Raw genomic sequence first — 22,659 nt, forward strand, 5'->3', positions numbered from 1 at the left:
ATCAGGCCAGGAAGGTGTTTATTGTGGACCAGAAATGCCTTTGCTGGTGAGAATCTAGCTAAGTACTTTGTTCAAATGATGACAAAGTCATACCTGTCTCTTCAAGCTTTTAGTATTCTTCTATGCTAGTATTAAAAAATCATCTTTCTTACCTAATTCCTCTCCTGTAATCTCCCTCCAGAATCACCCTTTCTCTGTAATTCAAGATCTGATTCTCCTGAATTGGCCTCATTTGGTGCAATGCATTCAGGAGATAGTCAATAAACACTGTTGGTATAAGATTAAAGCAAGTTTCTTATAATGACCTCCACCTAACCATTCACTGAAATCACTGATGATCTCCATTCTCTCAGTTAGTAAAAAAGTACTAACTGATGCCTAAGACAGACCAAACTTGAAGGCAATGAACGAGTTTCTAGTTCGCCTTCAGTCTTCTGCTCTTACAATTGAAATCTGCGTTTACCAAGAGCTGTGTTTGTTCACATATCTGTTTATCCCAGTTGGATTGTAATTATGCAATAAAAATTAAATTTTATAAAATGATTAAATATGAATGCAAAAAGAAAGAAAGGTGCCCTTGTGAAAAAGACCTTTTTTTTTTTTTGGAAAGATTTGTACACATGATGTACACCTGGTGCTTTGATACAGGTATGGATGATGAGATATTTTTAAACTGTTAGGAGGAAACTAAAATCTTAAAAGATTTAGCTCTCAGAATGTATTCTACTTATCTGTAAATTCATTCATCTATTGAAAGAAATTGCACCTGGTATTTACAGATGAGGCAACAGAGGTGTAGCTTATGAAAGCAATAGTACATGACACTCCACTCTGCTGATTATAAAGCCTTGGCTATATGTCAAAAGATTAACTTTTCATTTCAAATAAAACTCTTAGATATGTGTGAATGATATTTTATGATCCTCTACTGTGATGAACGTTCCGATTTGTCCAATCACTAGTGGATTGAATCAAATCAAATATGATGGCTTTTATTGGACTGTCTTAGGACAACCCCCAATGCAAGCACAAAGCAATTAACATAAAATGCATGTTTAGATGATTTTAATTTAAACTCAAAAACTTCAGTAATATTTCCCTTAATGCTGATTTAGTCACTGTACAAAGATCGAACTCTAGCAAACAGCACTGCTACAGAACAACACAAAGCCCCAAAGAATCCTTTTCTTTCCTATCACCTGAGGCCTAGGGAGAGAACAGAATAGATGTCTATCATAAACCCAGGAAATCCCCTTTCCTCCCAAAATGTTAATAAATTTGTTCTGAGGAGATAATTGAATCACTAGAAACAAATAAAGACCTGAAACTAGAACCACCAGGACAAAGAACAAAGAGTGTCGTAACTTGAAAGAAAAATTCAGTAAATAAGTCAGTATTCCTAGGAAGGATAGGGACGCTGATCTCCCTAAAGACCTCTTAACTCGCTCTTTGTAAGTAGATGCAACACCCCTTTCATAGAAAAGAGCTAAAGTTGGCAGAAATAAATTCTCAACTTCCTTGACGTAACTTGTTCTTCTGGATTCCACCCTTGGGCTCTCCTTGGAGCCCAGCTATCCTACTCACTCAGGCCATTCTGGAACCCACAGCTGTGCTTAGAACTCACTGTTGACGTGACAATTTGAGCTATGCGGTGATTTCTCTAAGGATAAACAGATCCATCACTTCCCAGAGTCACAGAAGCCGCCGGACTTGGAGCCTCCGCCATGACCAGCCAGTCTCAAGGGATCCACCAGCTCCTCCAGGCAGAGAAAAGGGCCAAGGACAAGCTCGAGGAGGCTAAGAAGAGTAAGTCTCCATTCTGTCTGATTTGTGAGGGTTTTGTCACAAAAAGGGACGAGGGGGGCGCAGTAGGATGAGCACGGATCTCAGGGGCAGGCAGACTCTGGTTAAATCCCGGTTCCACCACACTCCCTGGGAGACCTTGGCCAGTTCATAGAAACTACCCAGTTGTCTGTCCCCCATCACTGTAGTGGGGATGGATTTTGCCAGCTCAGATCTTTTGGACAGGCCACCTGCTAAGTGAAATGATAATGGACATTGAAGTTATGGAGACACAGGCTTAAGCTTTGCCTCTGCAAGTTCCTTCACATTGCCCAGCCTCAGTGTCTCAATATTGTGACATGGTTCAGAGATAGACCACTGGGAATTCCCTGGCTGTCCAGTGGTTAGGACCTGGTGCTTTCACTGCCAGGGCTGTGTTCAATCCCTGGTTGGGGAACTAAGATCCCACAAGCCGTGCAGTGTGGCCAAGAAAAAAAAAAAAGAGAGCGATAGACAACTTCCAGATTGAATCTACTTACTAGGGAGTGAACTTAAGCAAGTGACTTGACCTCTGTAAGCTTCGGTTTCTGTTTCTGTAAAATTGTGATCATAACAGTTAATGTCTCATTCTCCTCCTTCTCTGGATAGCTTTTAATTTCTAATCTTTAAAAATATTTCCATTTTATTCTCATTTTCTAATATTCTTGCCATTTAGCCCTGCATCTACTGACTTAACAGGTAAGATGTTCTCAATAAACCTCAACCCTCTTCCTGTTCTCCTTGATACTCACAACAACCGTATGAATTAGGTATCACTATTATTTCCATTTCACGTATGTAGAAACTGAGAGTCCATAATTTGCCATAATATTTTTTAAAAATAGAAAATATCATCCAAGTACCATGCTCAAAGCTTATCTTATTTACCCCTCACACAAATCTATTTTGCAAAAAGGGGAAAGTGATGCTTAGAGAAATTATGCCCCTTTCCCAAGGTCGCACAGAGGGTAAATGGTAGAGACTGGATTTGGATGGGGTCTGATTACCCAGCCACGATCTTAACAACTGCATGGTACAAAACGTACATGATTTTTATAATGAATAAACTAAGATTGCAGATCTGCAACCCAGATTCAGGTTCCCTGGGCCAAGACCTCTGTTTTTCCCACTGTCCCATTTCATATCACATGATGACTTAATCTATAGCAAGGTATGTCATTTACCTTCTCCCTAATCACATGCCCTGTCTCTGCAATTAGATTCAAAACCTTGCGAGATAGGGATCATGTCTTAAAATCGTTGCTTATGTAAGTCGTTGGATGCATGGAGTGATAGGAATAGGGTGATACTGGCAGAAGCTAGTTTCAGTGTATTGCATGAAATGCAGGCACAGGACATTACAATGCGAGAGAGGAAGTCGGGCTGAGGCACTGCTCTGTCCCCTGGGGTTTTCTACCGCAGGCAAAATCATTTTCCTTTCTTAAGATAAATTGATTTCCTGAACACTCAGCAAGGTGGGCACCAACAACAAAAAAGAAAAAGACCCCATGTGGAGGAACTAAAAGAGAACAGGACAGCGAAAGATAATGAAAAAGAAAACTTTACCTACTTCTCCATTTCTTTTTCTATAAGAAACCATGCCAAGGATGGCAAAATGGTATGAATGCAGAGTACTTGTACAGGAAACAAAGCAGCCCAGGACCTGCCAGCTGAAACAGTGTAGAAAACTCCCTTATTTTTTATTCAGATTTCTTTACCACATTTAAAATATCCAGAACAGAAGACCAACTTATTTTAAGATGTGATCATTATGTTACCTTTGTTTTCCATTATGGAAGAAATGAAACAATGATAAAGCATGTACAGAATCGATGTTATCAATAAACAGCAAGGTCCTACTATACAGCACAGAGAACTATATTCAGTATCCTATAATAAACCATAATGGAAAAGAATATTTAAAAAAAGAATGTGTATATATATATATATATATATATGTATAACTGAATCACTTTGCTTATACAGCAGAAATTAACACAGCATTGTAAATCAACTATATTTCAATAAAAAAAATAAGTAAACAACAAATGAGAAACAAAAAAAAGAATCAATATTATTATAGGATCCAAATGATTTTTACCAACTACCTCTCCTTTTTCAACATCATTAGAGAAGTACTGTGAATCATACAAGTTGTTTGAAAGTGGGAACCAGTCAGAACAATCTAAGCTCAGATTTCATAATAAAGATAAAAGCCAAACTTCTTTTCCTTTCTTCAAATATGTATGCTGTCCTTGGTCAATCTTTCCTCAGAAGTCAGTACTAGAAAATCCATACTGTATTATTTGTATACAAAATGTTCATTTTGTTTGCCGGTCACTTAAAGTACTTGTATACTTTTTTTTTCCTTCGTCTTTGTTCTTAAATATTCAAGCAAATATCAATCAGTAATAGTAAATACCCAGACCTTAAAAACATTTTGGAAAATATGTTTCCAAATGTTATTGCAACCAATAACCTCTGCACTCAATTTTACAGAGAATGTCTCTCCTCTGCCTCAAAGAGCTTTGAGAACCATTTTCACTGGATAGAAGCTGTTTTCTTGCCCAGCTATAATTGGGTATCATACTCACTTCTTAAGCATGCTAAGGCAAAATAAAATAATACCTTTGCTACCTGGTATTTTGTAGCTTCTCTCATATTTCACTATGTTTTATTTCATTCATTTATTTAATTCAATAAGTACTTATCGGGCACCCACCATTTCCAAGCCACTCTAATACATATGCTGATGAGTAGACCTAGACCTTTCCTTAAAGAATTCCCCAGTGACGTAAATATGTAAATGACATGAGAGGTACAGATAACCATCATTTTTATAAACCCGTATGTTTCACTTTATTTTTTTCCGTAAAGAGATTTATTTGAAAATCTGACATACGAAGGCAGAATAGAGATTCAGAATGAGAACCAACAGATCACAATAGTGAACACCATTGTAGAAGGTCTAGAATCACCATCTCTTTCTTAAATCCATTTATTTGAAAGTCCCTCAGAAACTCACACATAGAGTCTCTGCTAGAAAGAGACTTGGGAATATTCATTTTAAAAGGGAGAAAGAGAGGGAGGGAGAGAGAGAAAAAACAGCAATTTACATGTTAATCATTTTAGAAAAATATAAGATTAATAAGATGGATATGTTTAATATTATGTTGCAAAAATATTGATTTATTCCATTAAGGAGGCTGCCTCAGATCCCGGTGAAGCTGTTACATAATCCAGTAGATGGTATAAATAAATGTTAAAAAAATAAAGGTTTTGCCTACAGGGGTACAGATTAGGGGTTGGAGGCCCCGTGTATAAGGATCACAGGTCCCCACTTACCAGCTGCTGAGACAGATGAGTCTTTTTGTTTTGTTTTGTGGGAGGGGGAGTGCGGGGATGGGGGTGAGTGAACAGACTTAAAAAGTGAGGCAACAAAATAGAAAAAACATTGGCTTTTTCTTATGTTTCTTTGTACAAGTTATTGAGCATCTCTGAGTTTCAATTTTTTCTTTTCTAAAATATATAAATATCTTTTATATTTCTTAAACTATAAAACTATATAAGAATAAAATATTATATATAATATTTATATTATATATTATGTTTATAATATTAAATATATTATATTTTATATAAATATTTAATACATATATGGCCACATTTTTTTAAGGATCAGAAAATGATGCCTAAGGCAGTAGAGTACAAACTAAATAGTTATTTTTGTTTTTAACTTATACTATATATATTGTATATTACTATAAGTAATAACAATAGAAGAATGAAATAGAAGAATAGAATACACAGTCTAATTTCATTCTTTTTTACAACTGCTGCAACTTCTGGGTCAATTTTTCTTATAATGGGGGAGACTGGGTCTGCTTCTAGATAATTTGCCTCTATTCACTGATGATGGATTCCATTGTATTTATTAGTTAAGACCCTCACCTAAATTTTTATTTGAGACACTGTTTGGTTGAATTTAGATGGAATCACAGTAGGTTGACACTGTTTTAAATAATCTTACTTGAAGTTAATACCTTTTGCCTAAAAGTTGTTCATCAATCAAAGCAACAAAGTGGGTGTGTTGGCCGAAGACAAACTAAATACATTTTTGCAACAGAACTGGGGCCTATCCTGGAGCCCAGGTTTGGGGAATTGAACTGCATCTTTGATCAGAATTAGAATAGAAATTCAAGGTACCATTATCAACAGGAGGAATAAGGACTTGTGTTTCTTTGGAATATGATTTTTTACTTTAAGTTATGACCTTTTATGAGAGCAGTATTTATTTCACTTATACAACTGCAATCTTGGAATGGGACACACCCGCAGGGGTTGCAACCAGACAATGTGGGCTGAGCCTCCAACTGGCTGGGTGGCACTGGGCAGGTCGTCTCTTAGGATCCTGATGCTTTGGCCCCCTTAACCTCAAATTGGAGGAACAGTATCTACCTCGTGGAGTTGATGTGATAATCAACTGAGCGAATGCTTATAAAGGACTTAAAACACCCCTTGGTACCCAGAAGGGGCTGCACAAGAATTAGCTATGAGTATTCTTCCGCTACTTAATAACAAGGATTCTGAGTTCAACTGAGTTCCCCTGACCTCCTCAGCATCTTTGATGAAGTCCCCATTGAATTATACTTTAGTGCAAAATAAATAATTTAAATATTTCTACTTCTTACTTAGATAACACATCAGTGAATACAATAATGCAGATTTGTTTGGATCTCTAGGAGGCCTACCAAAAATATTTTTGTAAATCAACATTTTAAATTGTTTATTTGTTTCCCAGTATACAGATATTCCAAGTTTATTTAAACAAGCACCTTGATTTCATCAATTTTCACTATGCAAGTGTGTGTTCTGATTCATGAAGATACGACTTCTACTGAACTAATAAAATAAAAATTGTTACAGTAAAACTTCATGGCCCTGTTTTGTATGTTTTGTAGGCTTGTAAATTCTTCCTTTTTCTTTATAGTCCACAGACTAATGGGGTATTTGTAAGTATATTGGACTTTCATTTCTTTGAGTGGGTCATGTTAAAATAATAACCACACAACATTTTCATCTTTTAATAACATTTCGTTATATTCAGTCCAGGATCTACACAAAACTACTTATGATATATATATATATATATTTTTTTTTTTTTAACAAGGAAAGAACAAGTAAAAGAAAAAGCAAAGTAATTACAAGGAGGTAGAGTAATGAAAGGAGAGATGAGGGTAGGCACCAGAAGAGAGGAGCTTCTTTGTTTCCTTGGCGACTTCACTTTTTCCAATGTTTGTAGTAGGTGAGCCAAATAAAAGCATTCTTCAAACCAGGTTGGTTATATCATAATATTAACAACCCCCCCAAAGCCAAGAAAGCTTTTTTCTTTTTCTCTTCTACGTGGTAGAGCAGAATAAAAATGTTATTAGCAACAGATAGAAATCTCCAAGCATTCCTCAAGTGCACTTTGTGTTTATACCAAATCAAGGTGACCTCTGCTCTGTTTGTGCCTATTTTTTTTTCATTTGTATACCTACTCTTTGTACCACACTCAAGTATCTGACTTGGTTTCCAAAGCTCAGCTAACATTGTTTCTCTGATTCTCTAAGCCACTGTATTATCTTCCTAGGGCTACTGTAACCAATCACCACACAGAGGGTGGCTTACAACATCAGAAATGTATTAACCTCCAGTTCTGGTGGCCAGAAGTCCAGACACAAGGTGCTGGTGGGGTCGCTTCCTCCTGGAGCCCCACAGGGAGAATCTGTCCTGTGCCTCTCTCCTAACTTCTGCTGATTGCCTGCAATCCTTGGCTTTCCTTGGCTTGGAGCTGCATCCTTCTAATCTCTGCCTCTGTAATCACATGGCCTTCTTCCCTGTGTGTCTGCTCTGTGCCCCGATGCTTCTGTCTCCAGATCTGCCTCTCCTTAGAAGGACACCAGTCCTCAGATGTAGGGCCCATCTCAATCCAGCATGACCTCATTTTAACTTGATTGCATCTGCGAAGACCTTCTTTCCAAGTAAGGTCACATTCGCAGGTACCAGATGTAAACATATTTTGAAGGACACAATCCAACATCACTTAGAAGGACACCAGTCATCAGATGTAGGGCCCATCTCAATCCAGCATGACCTCATTTTAACTTGATTGCATCTGCGAAGACCTTCTTTCCAAGTAAGGTCACATTCGCAGGTACCAGATGTAAACATATTTTGAAGGACACAATCCAACATCCTCTAATTGTCAGATTCACTTGGCTGTCCTGAGTCCTTACCTTCTTAGTCTGTTTTTGTTAGTGAAAACGTCTCAAAGAAGTTGCCTGTATTCCCCATGTCTACATTTTTTTAAACTCCATTTTCTCCTGAACCCACTCTAATCAGACTTTTGTCCCTCCAACTCCGCCAAAGTCCCCCTTGTCAAGACCAGCAAAGTTGCTAAATCCAATTAATTAACTATCTCAGTCCCAACTGAATTCCTCTTTCATCTCTGAAACTCTTCCCTCACTAGACTATGCAGCCCTGCTCTCATGCTTGGTTTTCTGTCATCTTCCCAATCTCTACGGTTGGGGCCCCAGGTGGGACTTGCTCTCTTCTGTATCCACAGATACTTCCTAAGTGATTACATCTAATTCCATGACTTTAAATCCTGGCTCCAGGCGGATGATTCCCAAACTTAATATTTCCAGCCCGACTTGCTTCCCTGATCTCCAAATTTATATAAACATCAGCCTTCTCCCCATCACCACTAGATGTTTAATGGGCATCTCAATTAAACTGCTCTCTTGACTCTGCCCCAAAATAAAATGATGGAGCCAGCATTGACTCATCTGTCTCTCCTGTTTATCCATCAACTCTGTCTTCAAAGTATATAGAACTTCTTGTCAATTCCACTGCTGCTCTACTATTTCTAATCATCATTAACATTTGTCTAACCTATTGCAATAGATTTCAAATCGATCTTCCTGTTTCTCCCTAGCCCTTACAATCTATTTTCACCACACTAGCCAAAGAAATCCTTTCTTGTATTTTTTTTTCTTTTCTGGTCACTATGCACGGCATGTGAGATCTTAGTTCCCTGACCAGGGATCGAACCTGTGCCCCCTGCATTGGAAGCTTAGAGTCTTAACCACTGGACCACCAGGGAAGTCCCAAGAAATCCTTTTAAATCAGAAGTAGTATAACGCCACATTGTGGCTAAAAACCCTTCATGGCTTTAGCACCTCAGGGATCCAAGTCCTTATCATCCCCATGAGGTCTCTGTGACCTGGTCTCACTGCTGCCTCTCTGATATCATTTCCTAACATTCAACCATTCTGCTCTCTTTGACCTGTGACCCAGCCAGGCGGATGCTTTTACTGTTCCTTGAACCGGTCAAATACCCTTCCCCCTCAGGGTCTTTGCCTCTGCTGTTCCCTCTGCCTGGAATGCTCTTCCCTTTCAGGCATTTGCATGGCTAGTTGTCTCATTCCTTGAAGTCTCTGCTCATGTATCCCGTCCTCTGAAAGGCTTGTACTATCTGTGTCAGCACCCACTGCCGTCTCTCTGTCCCTTAGGCGCCTTGATTCGTCAGCACAGCGCTCATCACCCCTGCCGTGTCATATCCTTACTGCCTGTTTCCTACCTCTGCTTCTCCCTCTTACATCCAGAGCTCCACGAGAGCAAAAATTTTGTCTGTTTGGGGTTCTCACTGCTGTATCCACAGACCTAGAAGAGTGGGGGACATGGTAGATAGACAGGAGTATTGGTTGGTTAAATGTCTCTTAATTCCACTCCGTGGAACGTGTGTTGGCCACCTCCTCCTTGCACTGCTCTGTCCTCTCTCTTGGTTTCCCCTACTTCTCCGACGACCACTCTCAGATCCTCCTGAGGCTCCCCTTCCTTTCCTCATCCCCCAATGCTGGCGATCCCTAGGTTGAGACCTTAGCCCTCTTCTCTTCTCATTCCATACACCACCACCACCCCCACCCCGTCCCCTGGCATTGATTTCAGTGCAAACCCGCTGCTAGGACTAGTACACGCACAAACTCAGATGACTAATAAGCAAATCTCTGTCTCCTTTTTAGACCTTTCTCCTGAATTCCAAAGATGTCTGTTCAGCCGCCCTCTGGATATCCCCACATAGGTGTCCTCAGGGAAGCCTACAGAGGCTTCTTTTTTGGTGACATCCTAGGGACCTTTCCTCCAGCTCATGCTTTACTCGCTGCCTTCCTTCTTAGCAAAAGGCCCCCAGGAATTGGAATCTGTTTTCCTAACAATGATTAGAAATTGTTACATATTCTTACAATCACTTCATATACAATTTTTAAAATCCTTCCAATGACTCTTTGCAGTAGATTCTTAAATCTGTTTTATAGATGAGAATACTCAGGTTCAGAAACTCTAAATAACTGGCTCAAGTTTACAAAGCTTCTAACATCTTATTGTATCAGTGCCTACTGTATCATTCTGATTTCCTTCTGAAATGATCAGTGGCATCTTGTCTTCTCACCAGAACGAATTCCAGAACCAGTTTAGCCGTACAACCAACAGAGTGTCTCAAGGACCCATCAGCGTCTTGGGACACTCAGTCCCTTGGTCTCTTCTAGCCAAGAAGCCAGGCAGGATGCAGCTGTGAGCCTTGCCCTCTGTCCCCACATAGAGTTCAGGTGTAACCTGCCCAATTTCTTAATCCTTTCCCCACAAATCACCTAAAAATCAATCCAAACATCTTTCTCTCCTACTTTTCCTCCCACAAAACATCCTATGGAATAGATCCCAATAATGGCTTGTTGAATGTAGGACATTTCTGTGTGACAAACCAAATGTCTAAAAATGAGTGACTTCACGGATGGATAACAGACTTGTGGTTGCCAAGGGGGAGGAGGGGTGGGGGAAGGATGGATTTGGAGTTTGGGATTAACAGATGCAAACTATTATATAGAGGATGGATAAACCACAAGGTCCTACTGTAAAGCACAGGGAACTGTATTCAGTATCCTGTGATAAACCATAACGAAAAAGAATATGAAAAAAGGAATGTATCTATATGTATAACTGAATCATTTTGCGCTACGGCAGAAATTAACACAACATTGTAAATCAACTATACTTCAATAAAATAAATTTTAAAAAATAAGGGAATTCCCTGGTAGTCCAGTTTTCCCAAAAATATCTCAGAAAAGATTGTTTTGTATTTTTTCTAATCTCAAAAGTAGACAATTCATTCCCATTTCTGTCCTGGCTAATAAGTCTATTCAGCTTAACGTTTCCTCCTCAGAAGTCTTCCCTGACCTCCCCTAGCAGCATTTTCTGAGCCCCTTACTCTACATGTGTGGGTCTATTTGTTTGTATTTTTCACTTCCTCTGTTACCAGAAGATGCAACATGACTCTTGGGATGAAGGGGAAGCACAGGCTCTAGAATTTTCATAGTAGAAGTTTCCATAAATGTTGTCATTTTTAACTGTCACAAAACAAATAGAACCAAGATTTCTGTTTCATTGCTTTCACAGTTGATTTTGTGTATCCTTCACAATTTTATGCATTTTCTAATTTTCCTCTTGGATGTTGAAGCAGCATGTACATGTTTCCAAAATACACCATATTGGGACTTCCCTGGTTGTCCAATGGTTAAGACTCTGTGCTCCTAATGCAAGGGGTGTGGGTTGGATCCCTGATTGGTTAAGGAACTAAGATCCTGCATGCCTCGCATCGCAGCCAAGAAAACAAAAATACACCATATGTACCTCAGCTAGAGGCAAGGACCATATCATATATTTTTCTGTTTCTAGCCCTGTGCATAACAAGTAGTACATGTTCAATAAATATTGAATGAATAATGGATGAATAGATGAAAACCATCCTTTCCTGCACCACCCTGAAGCACCTGCTTTAGCAGCATTTAAAATCGTGACGCGTGAGATCACCACATTCTCTAAAACAAAAATTAGAACATTCAGCCTAGTAAGCCTGTGTAATCTTGGAGGAAATTTGGGACAAAAATTTGACTGTTGTATTTAAAATCTGGACTGTCCCATACGGTCGCCCTTGTGTTTGATAGAGAAAGTATTGAGAAATAAGAAAATGAACCCCTTTTGGTTCACAGCAGCCATGTTTTTAATGCTTAAGAAGAAAGAGGTGTAATTTTTTTATGCTGTTATTTCTTTTAATTTTTACTTTATATTGGAGCATAGTTGGTTAACAGTGATGTGTTAGTTACAGGTGTAAAGTGATTCAGTTATACCCATGAAGTATCCATTCTTTTTCAAATTCTTTTCCCATTTAGGTTATTACAGAGTACTGAGCAGAGTGTCTTGTGCTATACAGCAGGTCCTTGTTGGTTATCTATTTAAAATATAACAGTGTGTACATGCCAATCCCAAACTCCCAATCTATCCCTCGACACCCCAACACGATTGCCCCTGGTAACCATAAGTTCATTCTCTAAGACTGTGTTTCTGTTTTGTAAATAAGTTCATTTGCATCATTTTTTTTTAGATTCCGCATATAAGCGATATCAAATGGTATTTGTCTTTCCAAAAGAGGTGTAATTTTAAAATTTGGAAATCTCCCGCACAGACAGAGAAGCCAGCTAGAGGTTAATACAAGTGGATTTGATGCATGCATTTTGCTTCACCTCCAGTGAGACAGCCAGCGTGAGGCTCTAGTTTCTTGCCCTGGATGAAATCAGGTGGAACATATGCAAGCTCTCACAGGCGGCAGCTGCCCGGTCCTTCCAGAAAATTGCTGTGCCAGCAGCAACTTCCCTGTGGCTCTCCTCTTTAATTGAATGAGAACCAGCAGGTGACTGGTGCCATGAGGAGGGGATCAGACACACTCTGAGCTTGTCACTGAGTGATGGAGCTAATATGCAGCCTCTTAAGTGAAGCACTGGATTCTTCCCGGCGGCAGGGCACACGGAGATTTTCTTCTTTCTATTATTATTTTTACGTGCTAGAGTCGTGACTTTGAAACCAGTATATTTTACATACTTTGCAATTAAGGTGGAAAGTCAAGATGTTTTATGTGGTTGATTGGATAAAATCGTATCCTACAACCCATCATTATGTATCCTACAACCCATCATAACTAAGAAAATGTTAATACATCTTAAATATATTTTTGTCCTAATGTGAATGATGAGCAGTGATAAGAAAGTGGGCTGGGGATCCAGCAACAGCTTTCCTTGTCAACATATCTAATTGTTCTGCGGATAGCATGTGTTTGGTTGCCGCAAAATGGTTAGAACTATAGACAATAAAGAAATCTGTATATGCAAAATGGTAAGGAGCATTAATTAAGCAGGAAAAAGGTAAGCATTGCTGTGAATGTTCCATTAAGCCTCAAGCATCAGAAGACCATTAATTTATATGAGACCTTGGATTTTACAGAGAATGTAGACAGATTCTGTTCTGAATGAGGTCAGCTCAGTCCCATTCAAGGGTAATACATATTCAAAGAGACACATCTCAATTTATAACTCAGTGACTCTCTTTATCCCATCTATATACAGTGACTAGCAAAGCAACTCATAGGCAGCAGGGAGAGAAATTTAGACACCATCTACACTCAAACACAACGAAGGTACAGAAAGACGAAACCATGTAAAAGCCTGTATCTAGATTGACACATAGATAAAAATTTAAGATTTTTTTAATGCTACTTAATGAGAACACATTTATTTATTTATTTATTTATTCATTATTTTTATTTTTATTGAAGTATAGTTGATTTACAACGTTGTGTTAGTTTCAGGTGTACAGCGAAGTGATTCTGTTATATCTATATATATATCTATATATGTATCTATCTGTGTATATATATATATCTGTGTATATATAATATATATATATATATTCTTTTTCAGATTATTTTCCCTTACAGGTTATTACAAAATATTCAATATAGTTTCCCGTGCTATATAGTCCTTGTTGGTTATCTATTTTATCTAATTTATGTTTATATATAGTACTGTATATATGTTAATCTCAAATTCCTAATTTATCTCTCTTCCCCCCTTTCCCCTTTGGTAACCATAAGTTTGTTTTCTATGTCTGAAAATACACTTATTTAGTTCAAAATCTACACCATATAACAAACCCTTGACAAAAATTAAGAACAAAAGCTTGAGACCTTATCAGAGAGAAGAAACTATGTTAAATGGGCAAAAGAATAAAGGCATTTAACTAAAATAAAAAGATGATAGATTCCGAGACAAATTAATTTTAATACAGTTGAGAATTTCTTTAAAGTTTTAATGATCACAAAGCATTAGTATCTGAAGGTGGTGGGTGGTGAGTGCCTAGCAGCGATGACTATTACTCTATAACCCCCCAAACTTACTCTGGTTGTCAAAAAAAGTCATGTGCTTACCTAATGGTCTCCACAGCTTTGTGTTTGTCTGAAACTTTCATCTACATTGCTGTCTGCTGGCTTAAGGCTTACACCTTTGCTCTTAATAAAAGAAAAGAGAGCTACTTAACTAAATCTCCTAACCATTAAAAACAGTTGGTTTTACAATCACTTTCAAGTCCCCCTCAGAGAAAGCTACTACAAAAAGTATCTACTTTGATGTGCTCTGGGTCTTAATCAGACTTTCTAGAGTCAACAAATGGCAAGGAAAAAACCCAATAAAATGCTTTTAAAAATTGTTAGTTGGTTTGATAGAGTCTGAGCTGCATGTTTGTGCACTTGGAGATCTGCCAGTATTAAATAGAATCCAGTTGGTATGGACTGAAGGATTCCTGGCAGCAAATCAGGACAGAAAATCTGACCAAATAATGTCTTTTTGACTCAGTGACAGCTAAAATCTGTTCTCTGGCTGGTACTGCTGTGAGTAAATGGGCAGATATTTTATTGAAACATGGAGGTGTGAAAGAACATTGTCATTTCCATGTTCTAAAGAATCCAATTGAAAAAAAACAGGAATTTTTCAATATCTATCGTTTTTTAATGCAGGATGTCATTCTAGAAAAAAAAAAAAAGCATCAAAAAATAATGTAAGACTTCACCCATATTTTTAAAAATCAAGTTGGAAATTCCAGATGGGTTGAAAAGAAATAGCGCTCCTTCTATGCCACTGTTTATTTTCAGGAAAAGCCAAGCGTTTGCGGCAAGCCAAGGAGGAAGCAATGGCAGAAATTGACCAGTACAGAATGCAGAGAGATCAGGAATTTCGACAGAAACACGCTAAGGTAAGTAAGAAAGTCAGCACTGATTTTTTGCAGCATAGACTATAAGGTATGACTATTCATTAATAATGATAAGATATTAATCCTCATAAGGTGTCATGCACACTACCAGGAGAGAAAAATACACTGGATGGAGCGACTATAGTTCAACCAAGGCTGAATAGCAAGCGAAATCTTAAACGTTACAGAATTACTGATTTTATATTTTCACTTCCAAGGCTTTTTGATTTGTCATAGAAAGTGACAATCGATAGTTATTATCTAACACAGTGTAGATTAAAAATCGTGTTCTCAAACATACAAGTGGATGGAATTGGTTAAAGTATTATTCCTACAACAGATTATTTTTTTTAATTAATTAATTTATTTATTCATTTATTTTTGGCTGCGTTGGGTCTTTGTTGCTGCACGTGGGCTTTCTCTAGTTGCGGCGAGCGGGGGCTACTCTTCACTGCAGTGCGCAGGCTTCACATTGAGGTGGCTTCTCTTGTTGCGGAGTTTGGGCTCTAGGCTCACAGGCTTCAGTAGTTGTGGCCTGCCAATGCAGGGGGCACCGGTTGGAGCCCTGGTCCGGAAAGATCCCACATGCTGCGGAGCAACTAAGCCCATGTGCCACAACTATTGAGCCTGCGCTCTAGAGCCCGCGAGCCACAACTACAACAGATTATTGACTAACACATTTTAGAAAGAAAGAAACATCAGAGAACATTTTTGTTGCTGTTGTCTGTTAACGTTTACTAATAGAATCAATAAAAAGTGTTGTACAGTGTTCTACAATGAACTTGTTAGGCCAAATTTCCTTTGGTGGATTCAAGATTTAGGAATGACCCAAGTAGATGTTGTCATCTATTGCTGAAAAGTCTTCTGGTATTTCCTTATGATTTCCTTTTCAACTGGCTGGCTTCATTCAACAAATCTTTTAGGAAAATATAAAGAAATGCTTTTTCCTACACTAGCACTTAAAAAATATCTGCAGTTTACAGTAAAAAAATATATAAGCGCATGAATTTTTCAGAGCTGATTGCAATATGGCTTAAATTCCATTTGCCATAACTAAAGTTTATATATTTTCTTTTTGCCTCAGCAAAAATACAAATAAAGCTCTGTGCAGAAGCCTGACATTGCAAGATGAACTACAGGCAGTTTGTAAATCTCTCTGTTTACAGCTTTGACTTTAGTGGCAGTAGGTGCAGAGCTCATGTGGGATCAGGTAAATTGGATTACATGGTAGGAAAAACTTTTCCAATGGGCTGTTTCTTAAAATAAAAAGCCATTTCTAGGACAAAGTGGACCACTCAGCAAAAATAAATTCTTCTTATCGATATTTGGAAAAAGGAATCATAAAGTCCCAAGTCCACACATGCATATATGCCCTCTATGATTGGCCCTTGGCTATCTCTCTAAACTGTCAGCTCTGAAAATGTCATGCACTTACCTTTTACTCTGAACTGCAGATATTTTTTAAATGTTAGGGTAGGAAACAACATTGCTTTATATTTTCATGAAAGATTTATGGAATGAAGCCAGCTAATTGAAAAGGAAATCATAAGGAAATACCAGAAGACTTTTCAGCAATAGACAACAATATCTACTTTGGTCATTTGTAACATTTTTTACTACTTTTGTCCCTACTTGTTCTGTTCTCGCCATATGTCTCCCTGTTTTTCCCCAGAAGAACTAAACAGGCTGCTGCCACAGGGCCTTTGCATATGCTCTATCCATTCCAAGGATCTTCTTCTTTTACACACATTCATCTCTCCTTGAGCTCTATTTAGTTGTTAGCTCTTCTTCCTGATCACCTTATCTAAAATTGTGTCTCTCATAAAAAAAGAAAGTAAGTACCCATTGTAGTCATAGCATTTATCACTACTGGATATATTATATATTTACATATTTTGCTTATTGTTTATCTTTCCTTCTGGACCATAAGTACTAAAATGCCGGTTCTTCATTTTGTTCTCTGTTGCTTTCCTTGACGTTGGTATGGAGTCTGCTCCACAGTAAGTATCCAATAAGTATCCAGTAAGAATGAATAACTAAACATCTCTTCCATGCCTTTGTTTTTCCTATTGAGTTCTGTCATAGCCATGCCATATTAGGACCTGGAAAAATAATCATTCTTCACACCAATCAGCTCTTTTGATCCTGTGTTGGATATTTCTAATATATGCATTTTTAAGTAATTACAAAACCGACCATCATTTTAGAAAGTGGCTGGGTTTAATCTCTTGAAATACTATTTCTCCAGAAGAATCTCCTAAAATGTAAATCTGGTTCAGGATATTTGTTCTCTGCGTCGGAGAATAATTAAAATTCCTCCTTACTCTCATAATTAGCGCTCTAAGCCAATCTTACAGCTAGTTGATCAAAAGCTTACATAAAAAGGTCAGCATGTTTAGGCCTCTGCTACCTCGAGCGTATTGTCAACCACGAACATAGATCTCCTTTCCTGGCGTGACCTCCATATGTCGGGCACAGCGCCATTCCAGTTAAAGCTCATCATCGTTAACCCAGGGCATGTGGGAGGTCTGGGAGGAGACCCAAGAAACCAGTTTTCTGCCTGCCGTGGGTGTTGCTCCTTGATGCTACTTTTTTGGTTGCTTTTTAGCTCTTGTTAATGTCTGGGTTTTTCCAACTCCCCTGACTTGTCGATAGAAGCGAGTATCCCAATGTGGGCTGTATATTAACGAATATTTTTATAACAAAGATTTACTGATCCCTTGCTTATTTACTTATTCCTTGTTTCACTTTATCCCTTGCTAGAATGTCATACCACTCAGCAGTGAAAAAGACCAAACTAAAAATATATGCAACAGCTTGGGTGACTCTAAAAAAGATGCTATGCTGAGTGAGAGAAGACCATCATTTATACTGTATGATTCCATTTATATTGGATACGAAGTAAATACTGTATGATTCCATTTATATGATAGTCTCAGAAAGACAAAACTATAGTGATGGAGTTACTGCAACCATCCTGTAGAACTTTGGAAAAGTCCTACAAAATAACATCTTCTACCGAAGAAGATAAAAAGAAATCTGGACTACTACAGTGGAAAAATTAAATCTACTGTTAATGCAAGTAAAAGTTAGATGCACCATTCATCTAAACCAAAGACCTGAAAATGGTTGCCCTGGGCATATTGAAGATTTTTGTCTTTAATCTTTCTTCCTAAATTCATATCATGAAAACATTTTTGTTTCCTTGAAGCAACCACAAATTGAGAACACAAAACTGTGTGTGGGATCTGAACCTCTGATTGCCCTTAAACTGGAACATGTAAACAACTTAAAAAGAAACTTATTGAATGCTGAAAGATTTCACCAACACCATCGGTCATTAAGCTGTAAAGCTATACACATCAGTCTCAACACTGAAGGTTTGAAAATACACATAGAGAAGTCTTCAAATTGTACCCTTTGACCAAATGTACCATTACGTGTCACTTAATTATCAACTTCTAATTTATACAGTGTCCCAAATATTCAAGCAGCAGACTTTGGCCAAGAAGAGCAGTAGAACAGGTAATAAGTTCTCTGTCACACGTGGTGATCTGGTCATTCTATTCTGTTCAACAAATATGTATTGAGCATCTACTATGTGCCTGGCAATGTTTGAGGCAGTTATAACTCATCAGTGGACGAGATGACACTTATCCCTCCCTTTGTGGAGCTTACATTCATTCATTTAAACTCCTACATGGCTTAAAGCAGCACTGTCTTCAGATACAAATGCAATTCTTCCCAAGGAAGACCATTTAAAAGGGTGTATGGTGAGTCACGGTACGTACCATCTAGGAAACAGTGCAGAAACTCAAATCATTGCAGATCAAATCAACTCAGAAATAATGTGATATAATTATGCAGAATGAGACATAGGAGTATGGGTTATTGACAAGGGTATTCCAATGTTTCTGAAAGTTTAAGATGGATTATACAAATTTTAAAATACAAGCAACACAGTGAGAAATCATAATAATCATTACTAACATTTACTGATTACTTGTTCAGTGCTAAGCTTCTGTGCTAAACACCATCTTCATAATAAATATCTTCAGAAAATTATCATGTTGCCTTAACAAAGCACCTTAAGAATATAACTAATACCAGTGGCTGTCATCTGCCGCCCTAGACCTGCACTGTCAAAAATGATGGTAATTCTCATGTAGCTACCAAGCACTTGAAATGTAGCTAGACCAAATTAAGACATTCTATAAATGTAAAATACATACCAGATTACAAAGACTTAGTATGACAAACAATAATGCAATAATATTACACTGTATATTAAAATAATAGTATGATTATATTGGGTTAAATAAAAATATTATTCAAGTTAATTTTACCAAGTTTTTAAATACAACTCTAGAAAATTTAAAATTACTTACATGGCTCACTTTGGGGCTATTACATTTCTGTTGGACAGCATCGCTTTGCACTCATGAATCTGGCTGACTTTTTAAAATGATCCCATCAAATGGGTGATGTTATCCCCATTTAAAAAATAAAGAGCCTAAGGTTGAGAGAGTAGCATTGACATATATACACCACCATGTGTAAAATAAATAGCTAGTGGGAAGCTGCTGTATAGCACAGGGAGCTCAGCTCGGGGCTCTGTGATGACCTAGATGGCTGGGATGGGGGTGGTGGGAGGGAGGTTGAAGAGGGAAGGCATATATGTATACATATAGCTGATTCATTTTGTTGTACAGCAGAAACTAACACAACATTGTAAAGCAAATACACTCCAATAAAAAATAAAAAATAAAGAGCTTAAGGTTGAGATGAACTTTTCCAAAGTCCTTCAAGACAGTTGCAGCAACTTAGCCTAATAATAACTATTTTTAACACTACTCCAAAGAAAAGTAGATAATAGTTTCATAACTGTGTGTCTTTTAAATTTTTCACCGCTTAAGACATTGAATTTAGAAACAATAATTTTTTTTTTTTTTGAGTTTGGTAGACTCAAACTCAAAAAAAAAAAAATCCAATATTGGATTTAGAGGAAAAATTTTATTTTGGTAGAACTATTTTGATAAGTAGTTCTCTTCTATTTTTCATATCTTCGTAGCAAGGGAATTTTCATCCACATGTCTGTGCTTCTTGTATACTCACTTATCAAAATGTTATTTTATAAAAGTTATTTGATGTCTTAGAAGCTATATCACCTCAAAATGATTTTCTTTGAACTAGGAAGCCCCGATTGCCTGGACTATAAACAGAAAAGAACTTGAACCTGATCGCCTCAATTGCATTTGATTTCAAGTTTGGGACCCAGAAAGATCATGAGGATTCTAGAATTTAGAATAGCTTTCTTTACCTTGAAGTAAAAGATCAATCATTAGTGAGGTCTCTTGGACTAAATTAAATGTATACTTTCCATAAACACTCATGGAAGAGAAAAACAAACAAACAAAAACCAGCTGTGTTGCCTCCGCCATGTCTTGTTCAAGAAAGGCTGAGTTTACAACAGAGATGAAATTAGGAGTTGTCTGTTTGCTTTAGCAAAGGATAACCTTACAAAGCGTTTCTCTGAAGAATCCCTTTAAATTGGTAACTCCCCTGGTAAAATTATATTTCAGTCATATCATTACTTGACAGAGAGGCTAAGAGATAGAGGAGGTACTGGGAAATACTGGGAATCACTGCCCATGAAAGACCAATCAGAAAGATAAGTTAAACAGAGTCTAAAATTACAATGGAACTAAATGGACAAGTACAGATCTTCCTCAGCTTATGGTGGGGTTACCTCCTGATAAAGCCATGGTAGGTTGAAACTATCAAAGTCGAAAATGCATTGAATACACCTAATCTACCCATATCATAGCTTAGCCCAGCCTGCCTTAAACGTGATTGGAACACTGTCATTAACCTACAGTTAGGCAAAGTCATCTAACACAGCTGATCTTGTAATAAAGTGAATATCTCATGTAATTGATTGAATACTGTACCGAAAGTGAAAAACCAAATGGTTGTTTGGGTACAGAATGGCTGTGAGTATAAGGGTTGTTGACCCTTGAGATCACTGGACTCACTGGGAGCTGTGGCCGCCACTGCTCAGCAACACAAGAGAGGATCGTACAGAATATCACTAGCCCAGGAAAAGATCAAAATTCAAAGTGCAGTTTCTACTGAATTTGCATCACTTTCACACCATCAAAAAACTGTAACTCGAGCCACAAAAATTAGGGACCAAATGTCTGTATATCCCAATTTATACCAAAAATTTCAAGATTATATCTAATACCTAAAAAAAAGATACACCTGTGCATGTGAAAGTATCTTACTGAGCATACTGTGGCTGTATCTTTCTAAAAAAAATAAAAAGATTTAATGAGTTCAGATGATGTATTTTAAAAATCGACAAACCAGGTATTTGCTCTTTAAAGACCAGCAAAATGGGTTTAATGATGTCTTTCAACTTTATTTTCCAGACTTTTAATACAGAAAGTAAGCATAGGTAAGATACAGGAACTCAATGGAAACTATTATAAATATCAATACATGAAAAAATTTCTGAGCATGGTATAATGATTGTGAACTTGCATTCAATTTGTACTGTGTGAAGGTCAATTTAGAAGTAGAAGTCACCTGTTGTGGCCAGCTTCCTTTTTTTTAATAGTTGGTTTACAATATAGTTTCAGGTGTACAGCATAGTGATTCAGGTTTGACTTCTTTTTGCAGATAATATTCTTTTAGAAAAGTGTATCCATCCCACTCATAGCACTGGTGATCTTACCCATTCTCTGAAAAAATTCTGGAAAAATAATGCATAATGTAAATGACAAACAAGCCAAAATGAATTTAACTTACAAAACAATTAAAAATTTTTAATAGATCTTTATTGGAGTATAATTGCTTCACAATACTGTGTTAATTTCTGTTGTACACCAAAGTGAATCAGCCATATGCATACATATGACCCCATATCCCCTCCCTCTTGCGTCTCCCTCCCACCCTCCCTATCCCACCCCTCTAGGTGGTCACAAAGCACCGAGCTGATCTCCCTGTGCTATGCGGCTGCTTCCCACTAGTTATCTATTTTACATTTGGTAGTGTATGTATGTTGATGCTACTCTTACAAAACAACTAAATTTTAATATGATGTATAGTGTAGTGAATTGTCTGTTTTATTTTGGCAGATAATGGGATCTCAGAGTAATATCTCGGAAGAAATAGAAGTGCAAACCCTAGAGAAGATAAAAGAACTGAATGGAAGCTACAACAAGTCCATGGAAAGTGTGATCAACCAGCTTTTGAGCATCGTCTGTGACGTGAAACCAGAAATCCATGCAAACTACAGAATCGCCAACTAAATGTGCACACTATTGTTCAATAAACAGTGTCTGCATGCCCCCTGGTTGCTTATGGTTTCATGTTTATATTAAGAGATTTGAACTGTACATCTTAAATTTACTAGACATCTACAGATTATAATGTGACATAATTCATACATGAATACTGAATTTAAAAGCAAACCAACAAAAAAGTTGTTACAGCTTTCCTGGTAATAGCTATGACCTTGTCTTTTAACTCGGAGTAAGTCAGGAATGCAGGGCAACATATTTTTAGACACTTGAAGAAAAAACATGGACTTGACCATTTTTTAGTGGGTGTAGGTTTTTTTTTTAATTTCCTCTCCTTTTTACCAGTATAGAAAATGTGTTC

At 37.5% G+C, this 22,659-nt stretch overlaps 1 protein-coding gene across 2 annotated transcripts; it reads left to right on the forward strand.

The window, feature by feature from the left end:
• The first annotated feature begins 1,590 nt into the window (after positions 1-1,590).
• On the forward strand, positions 1,591-22,347 carry ATP6V1G3 (ATPase H+ transporting V1 subunit G3). 2 transcript variants are annotated; one of them, XM_061185265.1, is made up of 4 exons: positions 1,591-1,806; positions 14,894-14,994; positions 18,466-18,516; positions 22,134-22,347. In XM_061185265.1, the coding sequence occupies exons 1-4, from the start codon at positions 1,725-1,727 to the stop codon at positions 22,305-22,307; spliced, it is 408 nt and encodes a 135-aa protein (XP_061041248.1). In that variant the 5' UTR covers positions 1,591-1,724; the 3' UTR covers positions 22,308-22,347. The 2 variants fall into 2 exon arrangements, with proteins under 2 accessions (XP_061041248.1, XP_061041249.1); XM_061185266.1 differs by lacking the exon at positions 18,466-18,516 and having other exon boundaries at positions 1,595-1,806.
• Positions 22,348-22,659: the final 312 nt, after the last annotated feature.

Source organism: Eubalaena glacialis, chromosome 3 (assembly GCF_028564815.1).
Source record: "Eubalaena glacialis isolate mEubGla1 chromosome 3, mEubGla1.1.hap2.+ XY, whole genome shotgun sequence".
Classification (NCBI taxonomy): Eukaryota; Metazoa; Chordata; class Mammalia; order Artiodactyla; family Balaenidae; genus Eubalaena; species Eubalaena glacialis.